Consider the following 17218-nt stretch of genomic DNA (forward strand, 5'->3'; position numbering starts at 1 on the left):
GTTCCCTGCGTTTCATTGAACCCCTGAGGTTAATTAATTATCATGTTCATAAGAACCCACTAGTCCCTGTCCTAAGCCAGAATAAGTCAGTAATATTACACCAAAAGTATTTTATGTGGTATCCTGTGACTATCAAATTCTACCTTCTTAACCACTGATATTATTCCGTCATGTACAAAGCAGCCTGTTCCTAAGTGATTATCAACATTCCCATTTCCATAGAAAAGTGTGTAATCATCTGAGGGTTCCCAGCCACCTTTATCCCGTATGTATTCCCACTAAATATAACATATTTTTCTAATTCTCCTTATACTGTTTTTATATAATCTGGCCTATAGAGAGAGACTTCTGACATTCCATGTTCCAAATCTCATATCCATTTTCTTTGCTTAAGTCATTCCAAGGAATCCATTTATGTCCATGTACCTATGTAACATTTCATAACATGCTGGGATTTTACAGCGGATACTTTAGAATGTCATTGCAAACCGTCCATTGTCAGGTGTTTGTGAATTTATTCAGAGTATTCATAGCTACCCTGCATATCCAAAGTAACAGAACAATTCTGTATCTCATTTTCACAGGTTTCTGTTTGGTATGGTTCCCATTCATCTCTTATTTCAGTACTTTGTCTAGTTGTCCTGGTAGGTCTCTTGTTTTACATAATTGCCCCATACGTGAGTGGCTGCAATAGTAATAATGTGTTTGTAATTTGTAATGTAAAAGTTAATTTTTCTGAGCATGAGAGAAGTGAAGAAGAAAAATTACTGTTCCTTCACTGTTGATGGAAGTGGATGGTCAGCTGAACATTCTAGCTGCTGTTTTCTCAGAGAAACTATTTGATTCAACAAAAATGATGGCCCAGTTATTCCAAATATGAAAAGTTTCCAGTGATCTGTGAGGGATTAATCTAGTCATAGCCAGTGACCCCATATTTCCACCTGTTGAGGAAAATGTTTCACATAACAAGATATCTTTGATGTTAAGGGGGATCCATGCATGGAAGACCATGAAACTCCAAATAGGAATTCTTTTGAGCAATATCTAGAGACCAGTAAAAAGGTTGGTACCATGAAGGGCTAGTATGCCAAGAATACAGAGCTCGAAATTATGTATGTATTAAAGTAAATATTGCCCTCCTAGATTTTAAGAGAAATGTAGGGATGTGTCAGTAAATTATTTAAAAATGTATTATCTAAATGAGGAAATAAAACAAAAGACGACGTAGGAACAATTTATTAAATTGCAAACCGGAAGGATTCCGAAGACCCAAGACAAGTTGCAAAATGAATTCAAATGAAGACGGAATAGGTCAGAAACTAACTTTTTTAAGAAGTAAATATTGAAAAGAACTCTATTTAATTAGCGTATAATGATAAATGATAAATCAATTTGGAATAAACTCTATCTGAAAAATGCATAGGAACTTTGCAACTGTGTATTTCTTAACAGTAGTTTTCCGTATAGTAGTATTTATGAGTGAACATAAAAATAATACATTTTTTAATAATTCAAGATATTTTGCAGCGGCACTAGGATATTATAGAGAATGATTTATAAAAGTTGTATTGATTTTTAAGATTTGATTCCGGCGTATGGCACGAATAGCTGGAAGAAAATGGCTCCGTATATGTATGAATTGTGTATTGTGAGAGGGATGGCACAATATTACGGATTTATGCTGAAACTGTTAAATACATATTTGATTTGTGATTTATATTAATATTACATATGTTCAAGGTATTTTTGCATTTTAGCTCTCCTGAACCATAGAAGGCTGATTGATGTTGGTGACCTCAGGTTTTTTGTTAATGACCCAAACTGCAAGATCGACAGGCAACATATGCGAGAAACTGCACTTACAATATCTTTATGTATAATTTTTGTTGCACATACCAGCAACAATTAAGTTTTAGTTGTTTCAGTATATTCTTTTAGAATTTTTGTTACGCCAGCAACAAATAAGTTCATCACTCTTACATGTTATGATGGGGGACCATGATAACCCACAGAAGAAACGATCCATCGATGAAATTATTGAACATATGACTGCAGATATACAAACTAGTGATGGCCAGTATATACCGTTGGGATTTACACCACCACCTGCACATGCCACAGTGCCACATGGTTGGTCAGAATATGCAATGCCTGTAAGTGAAAGTAACGATAATCATTCCTTTTCTCCTCACACACCAATGACAATGAATTCAGGAGAAAATAACATATTTCTTAATGATGTTTCTGGTGTCCATTATGAGATTAATACTTCCCATTTGCCTAAACTGGGCAGTGAAATTCCTCAACATCATAGTTTCTACTACGCAACAGCTCCAAGGCAGCAGCAATTGAACACAATGGGAGAGAATCATGAAATAATTGGAACTATGGTTGATGGTGGAGGGAACATTGTTAATGTTGTGTATAGTGGTTCCAATATGTCACGACAGCCATACCATGTGATGGCCCATGATAACAGAGAACCTATGAAGCATCCAATAGGAGGATTTATACCTTACCAAAGTGGTAATCTTGGCAATTCTTCCAACCACTTGAGGGATTATGGGCTTTTCAATAGTAGTGATGTACAACAACAGTCCCCGCAGAGTTGTAGGCACCAACCACAACACTTCCAAGGAACTGTAAGTAATCGAGCACAGTTGATTGAAAACCTGGTTGGAAATTGGGTACCAAATCAGAGTGGCACGTATAGTCCATTTGGATGTATGGATAGTGGTGTTAGACCAGTACCATCAACAAACCAGCAGGGAATCCAGACAGTTCGAGTACCTTCTGATGCAGAAATGGAATATAAAGGGGTTGGACGCAGTGTTCGAAAGGCAAGGATAGTTGCAGAAGTACGTCCTATGAGACCAACTTATTCTGATGTCCTTGCAAAGTCAGCACCTACAACATTACCAGCAGTTAAACCTACTTCTAATAATACAAATGCAGCCAGTAACAAATCTGAGTTTACAAATCCTGCAAAATCCAAAGTTTGTGCTTCGAAAGGTGGTAATGGCAAAAAGAACAGTAAAAGTGGCATATTGAAAAGGCAGCATTCTTCTGGCAGTGATGAGCATAATACTAATGGAAATTTAAATACCAGCAAATTGATTCAGAATCCAGTCCTAGTCCAAAAATCTGTGGGTAATGTCTTGAAGCATTACAATTCTGGTATTGGGTTCAATTCTCTTCCACGAAAATGGGTTTCATTAGATGATTTGGATAGTGATAAGCAAATGACAGGAGAATTAGGTGAAGAAATGTTTCAGTCAGAAGATGTAGTAGCATCAAGAAACCTGCAAAGTGGATCACGGAATGCTGTTGGTGAAGGCGGCAACAAGAAATCTATTGCAGTGCCTAATTTGAAATCTAAGTGTGGACAGCAGGGTAAGTGTTATCTCAGTATAGTAGTTATTGTAGTGAAGGGAATTTGTAGGGACTTTGGACTCAGTGATAACCAGCCACCCAAGCAATCAGCTTTCTTATAATGTGAGGCTTGTTCAGGTGAATGACATTTATGGATTGCTATGGGCATAGGAGTAGAGACCATTAGAAATTGGTTCCATGAGTACTGAAGAAGGCATCTCATTGATGCAATAATTAATGGATTCTTTCCACAAAGAACTGTGGACTTCTGCTTCACCATAGCCTTGACATCTTTGCTCAACTCATATCTACATTCCTTTAGCACTTTCTAAAGAGGGCTGAACTGTGTAACAAAATTATCATCATCATTATATTCTTGAAAAGGGATATAGTCTTTGATAGCTTTGCTTATATAATTTGTTTATTAATGATGTCTTCTCTTTTGATGCATGAATGAGATCTGTTTGCTTTAGATGACTCTCTAGGAACTACACTGAACAACCACAAGCCACCAGCATGCACCCCAGGTGGCAAAGGCCCGGGTGGGTTAGGTGGTGTAACAACTAAACGTCCACCTATTCATATCAATAACAATCTTGGCACATCCACTTGGGGTGGTGCTGGAACTGCTGCAGGAGGAACAGGAGTTGGCAGCATTGGAACAGAAGAAAAGAATATTCTTAAAGGAAGTGGTGGAGCTAGGATTTGTAGAAACTGTCCGGATGATAAGAAAGGTACTATTATTGTTGTTATATTTAGAATTTATGACTCTGAACTTGCAAGTTTTTTGATTCAGAGTTTATGACAAAAATCGGGATGGTGGTAGTAATGAATATCCCGGTCACAGTAGCGTTTTTATTGGCAACCAATAATTTATTTGTTGATTATGATCTTTTACATTGTGATGCAGTATGGTCTTATAAGTTGGTTTTCAGTGTTATTCAAAACATTGTTAACCACCTACAAGGCCATATGATGCCACAACCTAGAATGTCATGATCAGCATTTTGTCACCATGAGAACCTCAAGTCATACGTATTTATGTTCTTCATCGACAGTGCCAGATTGATTGTGATCCTTGGTTCTGTTAACCAATGTTTTCATCATTCACTGGGCAAATAATCCTTATATAGCATCGCAACAGTTACTGTATAAGATTCAATAATATGTCCCTTCCAATAATAATTATTGATATTTATAAAACAACATGTTGACAAATATAAGGAGACAACTCTTAAAAATTACAGGTTACATGAGTTTAGTGCCCAAGAATAGATGCCTAATACTCATTCTAAAATTTGAGGTGCACAGGATAATTCCATTATTTTGTCGTACTGCACTAATTATAGTTATACCTCCTGCACAGGCAAAAGTGATGTGAAAACTGGATCAGCTGGGACAGGTTCTGCAAGGTCAGGGTCAGCTCGAAGTAGTTCCACATCGGGTACCCACAGTTCAGGAAGCTCCGAGAAACCTGCTCTCAGCAAGAGGCGAGGAAAGAAAAAGGAGTGTCATTCCCCCTTAGGTAATGTTGGAGTAATTGTAGTATAAGTAAAAAGTAGTTACAAGAATTGCATAATTTGATTAATTCAGTTAATTATTATGCATGTGCAAGTCTCAGATTTTGAAGGTTGAATCTAGAAAAAAAATCTTAGTTTGAAAGTTCATTTTTTTTTTAATTTTTAGATTACAAAACAATAATTTTGCCTGTTGTTTTGTATGGGTGCGAAACATGGTCTCTCACTCAGAGGGAGGAACACAGATTGCAGGTGTTTGAGAATAGGGTGTTGAGGAGGATATTTGGGCCTAGGAGAGAAGACGATGGGGCATGGAGAAAACTGCATGATGATGAGCTTAAAAATCTGTACTCCTCCTCCCCCAATATTGTCAAGGTGATTAAGTCGAGAAGAATGAGATGGGTGGGGCACGTAGCGCGCAGGGGTGGGACGAGGTGTGTACCGGGTATTGGTTGGGAAGCCTGAGGGGAAGAGACCACTGGGGAGATCTAGACGTAGATGAGAGGATAATCTCAGGCGGGATCTATGGGAGATAGGAGTCGAAGGAGACTGGATTTTGTTGGCCCAGGACAGGGTCTGGTGGAGGGCTTTGGTTAATTTTGTGATGAACCTTTGGGTTCGGTAAGCCATCTAGTTAGTTAGGTAGGTTACTGCCTTTTCTTTGTACTGTAGAATGCCAACTAACCAATCCTTCAGAGTTGTAAGTTTGGCAATACTAACATGAACGAACTTGTCAGCATCTGTACACAACAGCAAGAGTTTCTCCTCCAACCAACAGTTTATTTCATTATTGGTAATGCCAACTTACAGGTAGTACAAGTACTTGAATCAGTCTGTGATCTATATTTCATCATATTAAAGCCAGTGCTGTCATATAATCTGTGATGGTTTTAAAGTACATGTTTTTAATTCTCAATATAATGCTAAAATTTACTTATCATGTTTTATATTGTGCAATTTTAATTTTGTTTTGTTTTGTTTTGTTATTCATGCTCCCCCTCCATTACAGCACTGTTTTTTCATCCTGTGAAGCGTCATGTGACGCATTGGGGTCAGATAGCTGTACAGATAATCTTCTGGTTCTTCCATCTGCTCTCAGATGTCCTTAGTATGAGTGTTCGTCTGTTTGCACATCTGTAAGTATTCCTGTTATGCATAGAAGTTTGACACTTTTTTTGGGTTGGTAGAGTTTTAAAACTAAGTGGCTTCATACCTAACATGGTGGTGGGGCTTGAGTACCTCAGTGACCCCAAGAGCTATGCTGGCGGTAGCATAGCTACTGGTAGGGCCTCCCTAGCCAGATTGGTCAAGGGGGAGAGGTCAGACTGAGACAGGTACCCTGGTCTTCCAGGTTGGGGGTTGGTCGTAAGCCACTGATTATATAAATATACTTACTTCTGTACAAAAGGCTCAAAGGACTTTCTTCTACACTCCAGTTTATAATCTTTCAGGTATGTGGATTAGTTTATGAGCTGTGATTATTATTTATTTATTTTTCTTAGCAAGTGGCCAGTCCTATAAATGTTAAATGCTTTCTTTTATTTGGCAGGTGTGCATTTATCTATGATTGGTTGTGTACATGGACAGTCCACTCGTGGAAGAAGCTAAGTGGCGCGGTGCTGCACTTGAAAGTCTTTGAAGTACTGCAATTTCGTGCTGGCTGGTGGAATTTGTGGAGAAGGAAGGAAAAGTCTTCCACTGGAGGACAGACGTCGTCAGGCAGTGGGGATGGAGTCAATTTTAAGAATGGCTTTCCTTGTGGGTTGGAGAATAATATTTCTCTCCCCTCCACTGGTGATGAGGCGATGAGGAGGCTTCTGGCATGCAAGGGGAAAGATCCTTACAGGTAGTTGGCTGGCTTGTATTCACAGCATACCTAATTCAGACATTATCTTCCCTGGCCCGTTGTTTTCCCCTCCCCAAACTTATTTTTATGTATTTTGTCATAAAGCGCTTCAAATGTGCGTGCGTCTCCATCTGCCTGCTCATGTTTTATTGCTGAAACTGATCAATAGATTTGACTGTTTGCTGGGCCCATAACTCAGAGGTCCACAGATCAAAGAATGTTCCGCTGCAATTTGAGATGGTATACATCGGTCCTGCTGAGACTTGAACCCCTCTTGGGTCAGCATCTTTACTGATGCAGTGATAAGCACAGTGTAAATCACATCATACTTTTAATTTAATTCATTCTCAAAGAACTTGAGCTTCTCGTGCCAGTACGGCTCACCATGCGTCCGAAAGGAAACAATTACTGTAATAAATAAAGTCAAGTTTACCTTTGAATTAAACCTACACATGGACAAAGGAATCGATGAATGACACTTTAACGCACCACGTGTTCAAACAGAAGGCAGGAAAGCTGTAAAGTGGGAAGTACCAAAGGCTAGAGGAAATGGAACAAAAAGTACGAAAGAAATTGCAACGAGGTTTTGGGGTCTGCTGCTTGCCATAGTTAAATGTCATCCTCGACTTTGTAATATAATAATATCCATGAAACAGATCTTGAAAATGTTTACTCCATGTCACATCAAAACCTTGTGAAACCAAAGAATATCATGGCAAATTACTCTTTGTGCTGTTGTACAGAACATTTTACAGTCACATAGCATTATTACTGAGAAATCTGTATTACATATTAAGTTCTGTACAAATTTTTTTCCCCTCGATTTAAATGTGTGTTTCCTCTTGTGACAGCAAGTAACCTTTCGCTGTAAACAAGTGAGCGAGAAAGCTTGATTCTGGCTTTTATGTAATACAAATAATGTGTTACTCATGTTTTGGCATTTTATATTTACTCTACTTGTTAATAATGAGAAAACATTTTGTTGTTCAGCATTCTGGGGGTAACTCTTCACTGCACAGATGACGATATAAAGAAGTACTATAAACGTCAGGCAGTCCTGGTTCATCCAGACAAAAACAATCAGCCAGGTGCTGAAGAAGCATTCAAGATACTTGTCCATGCTTTCGAACTCATTGGAGAACCTGTGAGTATTTTATAATCTTGATACTGAATATGATAGTCATCAGATTCCTTGTAACCTGCCATCTCATGGCAAAGAATGGAAATTGCTAAACCTGCGTCAGCATACATTAAAACACATAATATTTCTGTTATTTACAAACTTCTGGTTGTGTGTGGTACTGAGATCTAACTTTGGAAGTAGCAGGTTGAGGGTGGTGCTTGCAAACAAGGTACAACATAGTTTTTCATAGTGAGGGTCGGTAAGCAATTAAAACAATCCATCCACAATGGCATTGTTTTTGAAATGGCTACCGCAGAACCGGATGGCCCCTTATCTGTACCTGACCATTCTAAATCCAGTACGGTCTGGGAACTGGGGAGCGCAGCTTGCAAGTTACCTGACGACTGCTATACAAATTTTTGTAATTTATGTTTTTCTACAGATTGTTGTTAATTTTGTGCTTTTATGCTGTACTGTGCATATCCTCCTTGCGAATCAGGATATGTTTGAACAGTAAATAAATTAAAGTAAAGCTGTCCCTCTATATGCCATGTAGGCGCTTTGGGGGAGGGTGGGAAGTGGAGGTATAGTTCCTACTCATGAGCTACCTGGCTTCCTATGTATGATCAGTGCTCAACAGATAGTGTTTTAATTTGTAATTATAATCACAGATAATGAGTGCTATTAATGTGTTGTGTGTGAATTTTGTATTTTTATCTTCAAACATGAAAGTACTTTGTGAATGCTATTTTTATCCCTTATCCAAGCTTATTGTTTTTTAATTCAAGATTTCATCTCTGGATGTATAGGGCCTACCTGAGAGATTAATGCTTTAAAAATTTAATTAACCAAATAAGGATGTGCGTAGGTGGCACATGAACTAATCATTCAGCTTTAAGATTCTCTCTATGAAACATGAATTCTTGTAGAAGGATCATGTTCATATTTGACAGAAACCTTTGAAAGCCATTATAAAAGTTCAGATTTTTTTAATAAGAGTTTACTGTTTTGTAAAAAAATTATCTTGATACAGTTGGACAGTCGTGTGTTTTCTGCTTGCCGAGTTTAGGAACGACGTACGGCTTACGACAGGAGAGTGGCAGAAACACAGCAAGTGGAACAAGCCTGGAGTGAATTGAGTGACTTATTGTCACAACTTCATAAAAAAATGGAGTATGCAGCTAATACCATCAGGTGCACAAACTGCGGTAAACGTCACCGTCGCATTCATGTGAATCGGCCTTGCTATGCAGCCAGGTTCTGTGCACAGTGCAAGATCCACCATAATGCTAAAGAGGTGAGATAAGTTGTAATTAATTCGATGGAAACATAAAGTATCGCCTCTTTGTAACAAATAAATACAGGGGCCCATCAAAACTCATTATATTATATAAGCTTTGTATTTCCATTTTTGCTAATAACAAGGTCCCTTTCTGGTTCAGGGCCTGTTTAGTTTAAGAGTCATCATTCTTGCATCATCCTATCATCAGGATTTCTGGAATCTACATCATGGAGACTGCCACGTCAAGAATGGATGCTTCATCTCATTGAAATGGCAGAGGGCAGAATGGTTGATAGGATCATAAGATTATTTTAAAAATGGTGAGATTTCAGGTTCCCAATGGTGATGATTAGCTGATGAAGATTGCTGTATTCTAGGATGTTGCACAGTGTACTCAGGTAGATATTGGGCCAGTTTCGAGGCTAGTTAAGCCAGGGTACCCATTGGATAGGAGGTTGGATGGGCTGCAGTCTGGACACTTTGCTAGAAGAAAAATTATGTGTCCCCACCGGGAATCAGACTCCAGTCAGACTGTGCTGACTGAGGTATCCCTTCTCTATGTTTTTGTGTGAATCTTAATAATTGTATGCAAATTTTCCAGGGTGATATTTGGGCCGAGAGCTCGATATTTGGCTTCTTATGGCACTACTATGCCTGTATGGATGGTGGAGTATATGACATTACTGAATGGGCCGCTTGCCAGGCCGATAACTTGCGCCATTTACGTGCCAACACTCACATTGTGCAGTATCGCATAGTCCTGGGGAAACAGACGCAACAGCAATCTCATGGAAGGCATCATAGTAACAGGACAACACCCAGGAATGCCCCAGATTCGAATAGGTAAGCACTGAACATTGCAGCGGACTTGCTGTCACTCATGCTTCATATTTATGAGGTCCCACATTCAAACCCCAGCCTGGAGACAGGCTGTCCTGATTGATGTTATTCGTGGTTTTTATCAGTTCTTTTTTAAAAATGCTGGGACAGTACTTGAAATTGCGTCTGGCCACTTCCTTCTGTATCCTGTTTGTGAATGAATGAATAAATATTATGGAGCACATATTACATATTGATACATAATATCTGGTTCATGGTTGGTCGCCCTTTAGTGTTCACTATTTAGGTTTTCAGTCATATCTTTATCATTTATATCAGTAACTTTGCAAATGTATCTCTAGATTTATATTATATAAATCTAATAATACAAATGAAAAATCTCTCTTCATGGTTTTCCCATTTTCACGCATCCGTTGTTCTCCTATTGGAACTGTGTAACTGTATCAGTCTGTTCCCTTATTCAAATTCCTTCCTATCAATGCTTCATGAATTTTTCCTTTTGAATAAATTGGTGAAAATTCATACCATCTTGCAAAATACAGTCTCATGTTTAAATATCATATTTAGGCATGTTTTTAAACAGTATGTTAACAGCACTGTTGAATAAACAAAATTTGACTAAATTTGGTATTGTTGTTAATCCCTGAAGTTAATTTTTAATGTCATTTTTGTATAAATTTGTTCGGCAGGACCACCACTGTACCTGACCTGAATATATTTTTTTTTGTATTTCTTGTAATGAGTAATTAATGACATCCTGTTTTGCAAATGTTTTAGTCAGGAAGGTTTAAAAGCACTGCATGCCACAGTTATTTTAAAAGTTAAAACTCAGAACATTGACATCTGATTTGATCTTGTAATTTCTTTGATAGTATGTTTGAAACTTTTATTAGATGGGAAATGTTCTTGTATGTTTTTAATTTCTTTCAGTGAACCTGATTTGGAAGACTTTCTCAATAACCTTTACAGCCAGTCAGGTGGAAGTGGAGTAGGCACTGCAGAAGGAGGATACTCCGATCAGGGACGAAATCGTAGGAAAGGCAAACGCAAAAAGTGATTAGAACTTGTAGGAATATTATCATGGTATTAGCAAGAAGTAATTCGGCTACTGCTGCTCTGGAACACATTATTTGAAACTATGCAGTAGTATGAAACTATTTAATATATTCACAGACACCCCCCCACCCCACCCTTATTTATAACGATTTTTATAACAACTCTTTGGTTCTTGGTATGAGCAGGTGAAGATCAGATGTGGTTTTGAGGATTAAGCATCATTTTTCTCTGTGGGTTTCATATATTTATACAGAAAAACACTGCTGTATGTCTTGAAAGTGGATTTTAATATTGTGCAGTGATTTGCAGAATTTTTAGGTGGATACCATTAATAATTAACATTGTAAAATGAGAATATATCAGAGATACGGGAAGTCTGAATGTTACAGACACCTACGCACCTATACCGTCAAATCTTATTGAAGCTGCCTTAGAATATGTTTGTACCCAGAAATACTGTGTTCTATCAGATTTCCTATATTATTTTTGATTTGATTAAATCTTTATAACACAAAATATGTCACATGCTTAAAGTACATGCTGACTTTTCATTTTTATAACTGCCATATTTATTCATTGCTAAGTCACATTTGTATCTCAGGTGCGGAGATTTAAAGTAAGACAGCTGGACTCTTTTTGTCTGTTATTTCAATTACATAAAGTAAATCTGAAATTAAATTTTGTTGTAGATCTGTAGAAGGTACAGTACATATATGAAGGAGGCCATGACATAGCTTAGACAGTTCGTTACCAGCTCCACCCAGGTTTGCTCTGAGGGCAGTCCATGTAAGATTTTTAGTAGATAAAGTGGCACTAGGACAGTTGTTCCTCCAAGTCCTTAGTTTTACCATGTCATTATCATTCCACCTCTGCTCCTTATTCACTCTTGTATGGTCTCGGGGGAGTCCAAATATTTGTGGGACCAATTCTTTCCTGAGGGGTTAAAAGATTTGTGGAAGCACTCCTAAAAATGTGACTGTAGTAGAGTCTGACACTTGTGCAGTAAGTGTCATCATGAAAGAAATTAAATTTCACTTAATATTTCATAATGTGTTTATCCCTAATTTAAAGTTTAATTTTTGTGGTATTAGTCCAGTTATCTTACTATTAAATTTATTCAATTCATATTCATTATCCTCCTGAAGAACAAATGCAAATTTTACTGTAATTTATTCTCCTTGACATGCATACGTTACATGGTGCATGTTTTTACTAAGTATTGATAGGATATAAGAATAGTAGTAGGATTTTAGGGTTTCATTTCTCATTTATTTTTTATTTTAAGATGTTTCTGCTGTCTTGAGATACGTCTGACATTCAGTCTCAAAAATTAAGTATAGAACTGTAGGAAAGAAGTTACGTATTGTACAGATTCTATGCTTGTAGTAATATACAAAGAGTATCATTTAAAACACAGCCTTACGACAGTCAAATACTACTATATAAAAATGAAATCAGAAGTGCGTACATCTCCATGTAACAGATTACCAACCTCCCTGTGACAATTGTGTCAAGATCAACTTGGTTGCTAGCCTGCTCCACGCACCAGTTATGCGAAAGCTGCACAGAGTAACTCGTATCCTGACAAAGAATTGCTGAATAAGACGATACACCAAGCAGCAATAACATTTCAGGACACAGGAAGTGTTTGTCTGTGACAAGTGCTCATTGAGCAACAAAACAGCTTAGATTACAGTTGTACCAACTGAAGGCACTGTATCAGCTACAGCAATGCAATATGGTTGCAATATTTCAATATTGACATTGCTTTAATTTTGTGTGTAGTAGTTTGGGTTGTGTTTTAAATTGAACGTCTTTGTGAATAAGTTGTGGTTATCTGCCTTCACGTGAAAGGATGGAAGATTTTTTTATTATTATTATTCTAGTGTCTTTTGTTTCATTTGACGTGATAGAAACATTACATTTTCCAACAGTTAATTTTATTTGCATTTTTATTTCATTTTACTTAATATAAATATCTATATTTTCCAATAATTACAAAATTACTTTTATTGACCTTTTGAAGTTAAACTCAAGTTATTCATTATCCAAGTATACACTACAGTTGCTAATAATAGTCTCATGATTTCTATGTATATTAACCCTTTTAGTGTTAATTGTACATACTAGGTCTACACAGACTAACTACACTTTGTTAGCTCAAGTATGTATTTCAAGCACTGTAACATGTCCTGCTCCGAATATTATATTCATATGACATCTGTTATAACCGGGAAGAGTCGCGCTTTGCAGTGTTGTCTTCCTATTCTAATCTCTTTGTGACAAGCAGCTGTAATTGAATTCATATTGACGAGCTGGTAGCTATTTCCACAAGACTCAGAGCAGATGGCTGATCTATCATAGGGCAACGTTGAAAGGGTTGAAACAGTTAACTATATATTAAATAAAGTATGTGAGTTGTATGCTGTGTCCCTTAAAAATGAACCTGAAAGTCATTTAATGCGCTTTACAAAAGAAATGTACAACAAACAAAATGAATATACTATTTTCATTTGTTCAAACTGTAACATCCTTTTTGCCAGATCATTTAATATATAGTATCTGGAATGGCAGTGGAATAAGTGAATTATATGGGAAGGAGCCATCAAGGTGAGTGTTTCTGAATACATAGTTATATGTAGTGTGTGTGTACTGAATAAATAAATGACACAAGTCTTTTAAGTATAATGGAATCCCCACTTAATGTTCCTGAATTTAAGATTTGCTCTTTTTAAAATGGAAGCCAGGCTGAATGAGTCGTGTTTGATTCCTGCAAAGTAAGATTTTTCTCTTTTCAACATTCAGACTGGCTTTGAGATCCCATTCAGCCTTCCGTGGGGGTGAAATGGCTGAGGTATGAACTTAACCCCTTACCTCTGTCTATTACCGAAGATAATGTGTGGAGCTATACCTAAATGCCACCCATATGTCTTCATGGCATGATGCTTAGTTAAACACCAGAGACAGCTTTCCCATATCATTTGAAGGTCAATTTCTATGGTTCTCTCGCTGTAAAGTTTGCTCCATTTGTCATGCCTATTGCAGTAACATGTCATAACTATATATATCTTTTACCAGATATAATATACTAAAGTGTAGTGCATGAAAGGCACTTAAATTAACTGGTCTGACAGCATCGGGTTACAGTGAATTTTGTAGCATGGCAGAGGGTTAAAGTTTGGTGTTCAAATCTACTGCCCCTCAAAGAAACATTAAATGGGGATTTTAGTGTATTTCAAACACTCGTGAAACATGAAGCAATATAAGGTTTATATTTTGGTTTCAATATTACTTATATTCTTGTATTAACTTTTTGTATGGTAGTACACAAAGTTGACTTTCTTTAATATTTTAATATGAGTAAATTTATTCCATAAGAACAGGCTGTTACCGGAGCAAAGTGTTACAATGATGTTAAAGAACATGGATTATGTCAATGTTGAACAGTTAACAGCAAATTCAATATCTTGCTTGTATGTTCAATAGAAAACTCATAATTACGCAACCAAATGCAGTTCTTTATGAGAAATTTATGGAAAATCACATTCCAGTCCATTAAACATTGTCTGTATATTGCCGAAAATAAAATGTATAAAAACATCATAATGAACAATTTTCCTCCACTTAATTAATAGATAAATCCTGCTTATACAGAATCCGTAGAAATGAATTCTTAGTTTAACACTATTATGTACTACTTACCCACTGTCTTTATGACTCAAATCATGCCATTAATCCATGCATAGCATTGATCATGAGAAAGTATTTAAAATATTCTACCTATATTTGATCATATTTCTTTCCCAGCTGTGATAGGAGTGTTCCTTGTGGGATAAATTCCACATACGATAGTGTAATATAAAATATGACTCACACCACAGAGTCCTCAAGAATAGTCACTCGTAAAAAATTCCCTTTTATGCAAGTGGAAGATTCTAAGAGCAGACCACTGAACCTTATTCTGTGCCAGTGGAATCCTGTCTACACGCTCACCTGTTTCTTCAGGTGCTTAATACTGCCATACTATCTACACCCTCAGTCTCCTAAGTGGTCTTTTTTCTTTAGGTTATCCTGACAAACTGTATGGATCGGGGGTAAAGGGTATGAATTGTATTAAACTGGATCAGGACAGACAGGAGGTGGACTCTTGTGAACATGGTAATGAATCTTGAGTTATACAAGAAACAATTTCATGACTAGCTGAGCATAGTTAGCTTCTGAAGGACTCTACCCCATGGAGCTAATTCCACAGAAAGTTTCCATTTTTGTTAAGTGTAATTAAAAGTTTTCTGATGAAGGTATTTATCTTCAATCCATGTTCCTGTCTAGGCAGGTTTTACTGAATAGCATATATCATTTCTATTGCACAGTATTTCTGTTTTTCAAATTTCAGAACCATATGACATACATTAACCTTCAAATTCCTTGGCCTTGGGCTATGTATATGCAGAACCAGAAATTTGTCATCCCACCCATAATCAGGCACTGTAGTGACAGCTATCCAGGATCATACAGTCAGTATAATAAAATAAGATTTTAAAACATCACTTTCTTATGAATATGTATATCTTTATTATATTTTATTTTACACAACTTCAAATATGTATTAGTCTAGAAAAAAAAAAAAAAAGATTCCATTATGAATTATGACAAGGTATTCATTGTTATCAATAACATGGACATTTTATGTGCTTCAAATTCATGTATCAAGCACTCCCTCTAAGAAGGCAAGGCAATCTGCAGACTCTATTGCACTGTCTAAATCTTTCTTTTGAAGAGTTCTCCGTTTGCCTTGTGCTGTATGTGCGTAAGCTTCCTTAGCAAGGGACTCTATGAAAAGTTCCTGAAACATATACAATAAGGAATTACAACTGTAATAATTATCACCCATTATGTATTTGATTTATACACAGGAAGTCATTAGCAGGAACAAAGTCACATATTTAATTTGTGTTGATGAAATTTGTGGAATTCACTATGAATTTCTTCCACATTCATCGAGTGATTTTGGCAAATGAATTGCGGATAAGACAAATATCCCCTTATACATTCACCTTTATAGTCTAAGTGCATACAAATATAAACGTGTTAATGCCATGTCTCTACTATTAAGTGGACACAGCCTCTGTACAGATCTCTCAACCACATAAATAAATAAGAAAAGTCATGACATTTATCTGCATTTCAGGAACATGTTTATCGATATGAAACAGTATTTATATAATGGCATAACACTGGTCTCATGTCTGAATTTCATTACAAGATAATCATCTTGCTAGAGGTCCCAGGTTTTCACCAATAAAGCCATTATGTATGCAATGGTGGTGAAATGGTGGATAGTTTGTGAGGTTCTTTAATTAAAAATAAAGGGCCTAATATCTTCCATATCCTTATCAGTTTGACTTGACAATTTTAAAAAGTTTCTGAATTAAATCAACTCATATTTTTACGTTCATCAGATGACTATTAGAAAAGAAAACTGTTGATGTGAAGAAAATTTATTGAAGAAATTGTGTTAGCAGTACACGATCTTAAAATGCTTAAACATTTCCAAACACTTACTGTTGACTTCGTAATGAGGAATACTGCTTCTTGACTAGCGTGATGAACATCTGGATCAATTTTCATTATGTGTCTTACTCTTGCGAAAGGCAATCTCAAAATCTTTTCTGACTTTTCCTCTTCTTGTTCGTTTTCTTCTTGAATATGTTCCGCATCTTTACCTGACGAATCATCCTTCGAATTAACAACCAAAGAGTCTTCTGACTCGTCCATTATATTGACAATTTACAAATGCACAAACTTTTCTCAATGACAAAGATTAACCGCGTTCGTATCAAATTCATCACCTGACCAATAAGCGACGACCTGCAATCCGGAACTCACAACACAACACGGTAGTACAAAGCATCACAAATCAAGTTCGCCAACCTACGTTTGATCTCCCTGATGATAAAGGCAGGAAGTATTTTTTATACCTCTGAAACGTTTGTAAACGTCTACCAGACTACACGACGCTACAACCCAGTAGACAGCCATCTGCAGACGCACCCCCATTAAAACCTCAAATCCTGTTTCATATCCAAGGAATCTAACACATATTTTTCATGTAATAACCACACAAATATACAGCGTTTTGCAGTTCGTCTGGACGTGCATTGCAGTTTACCAACCACCGATAT

The 17218-nt window shown here is 36.8% G+C and overlaps 2 protein-coding genes across 2 annotated transcripts; one reads left to right on the forward strand and one right to left on the reverse strand.

The window, feature by feature from the left end:
- The first annotated feature begins 1571 nt into the window (after positions 1-1571).
- On the forward strand, positions 1572-14642 carry LOC110832727 (uncharacterized). Its single transcript, XM_087359399.1, has 9 exons — positions 1572-3393; positions 3846-4106; positions 4739-4897; positions 5899-6025; positions 6439-6735; positions 7726-7879; positions 8928-9155; positions 9742-9983; positions 10911-14642. Exons 1-9 carry the CDS (start codon positions 1986-1988, stop codon positions 11035-11037), a joined length of 3003 nt encoding a protein of 1000 aa, XP_087215525.1. The 5' UTR covers positions 1572-1985; the 3' UTR covers positions 11038-14642.
- Positions 14643-15584: 942 nt separating this feature from the next.
- Positions 15585-17217, reverse strand: LOC110832709 (DNA polymerase epsilon subunit 4). Its single transcript, XM_022069956.2, has 2 exons — positions 16599-17217; positions 15585-15879 (listed from the first exon to the last, which is right to left on the reverse strand). Exons 1-2 carry the CDS (start codon positions 16809-16811, stop codon positions 15736-15738), a joined length of 357 nt encoding a protein of 118 aa, XP_021925648.1. The 5' UTR covers positions 16812-17217; the 3' UTR covers positions 15585-15735.
- Position 17218: the final 1 nt, after the last annotated feature.

The sequence above is a fragment of the Zootermopsis nevadensis genome, unplaced genomic scaffold, assembly GCF_977971745.1.
Source record: "Zootermopsis nevadensis isolate Lab colony 2312 unplaced genomic scaffold, Znev_1.0 Znev_ptg000031l, whole genome shotgun sequence".
NCBI lineage: Eukaryota > Metazoa > Arthropoda > Insecta > Blattodea > Termopsidae > Zootermopsis > Zootermopsis nevadensis.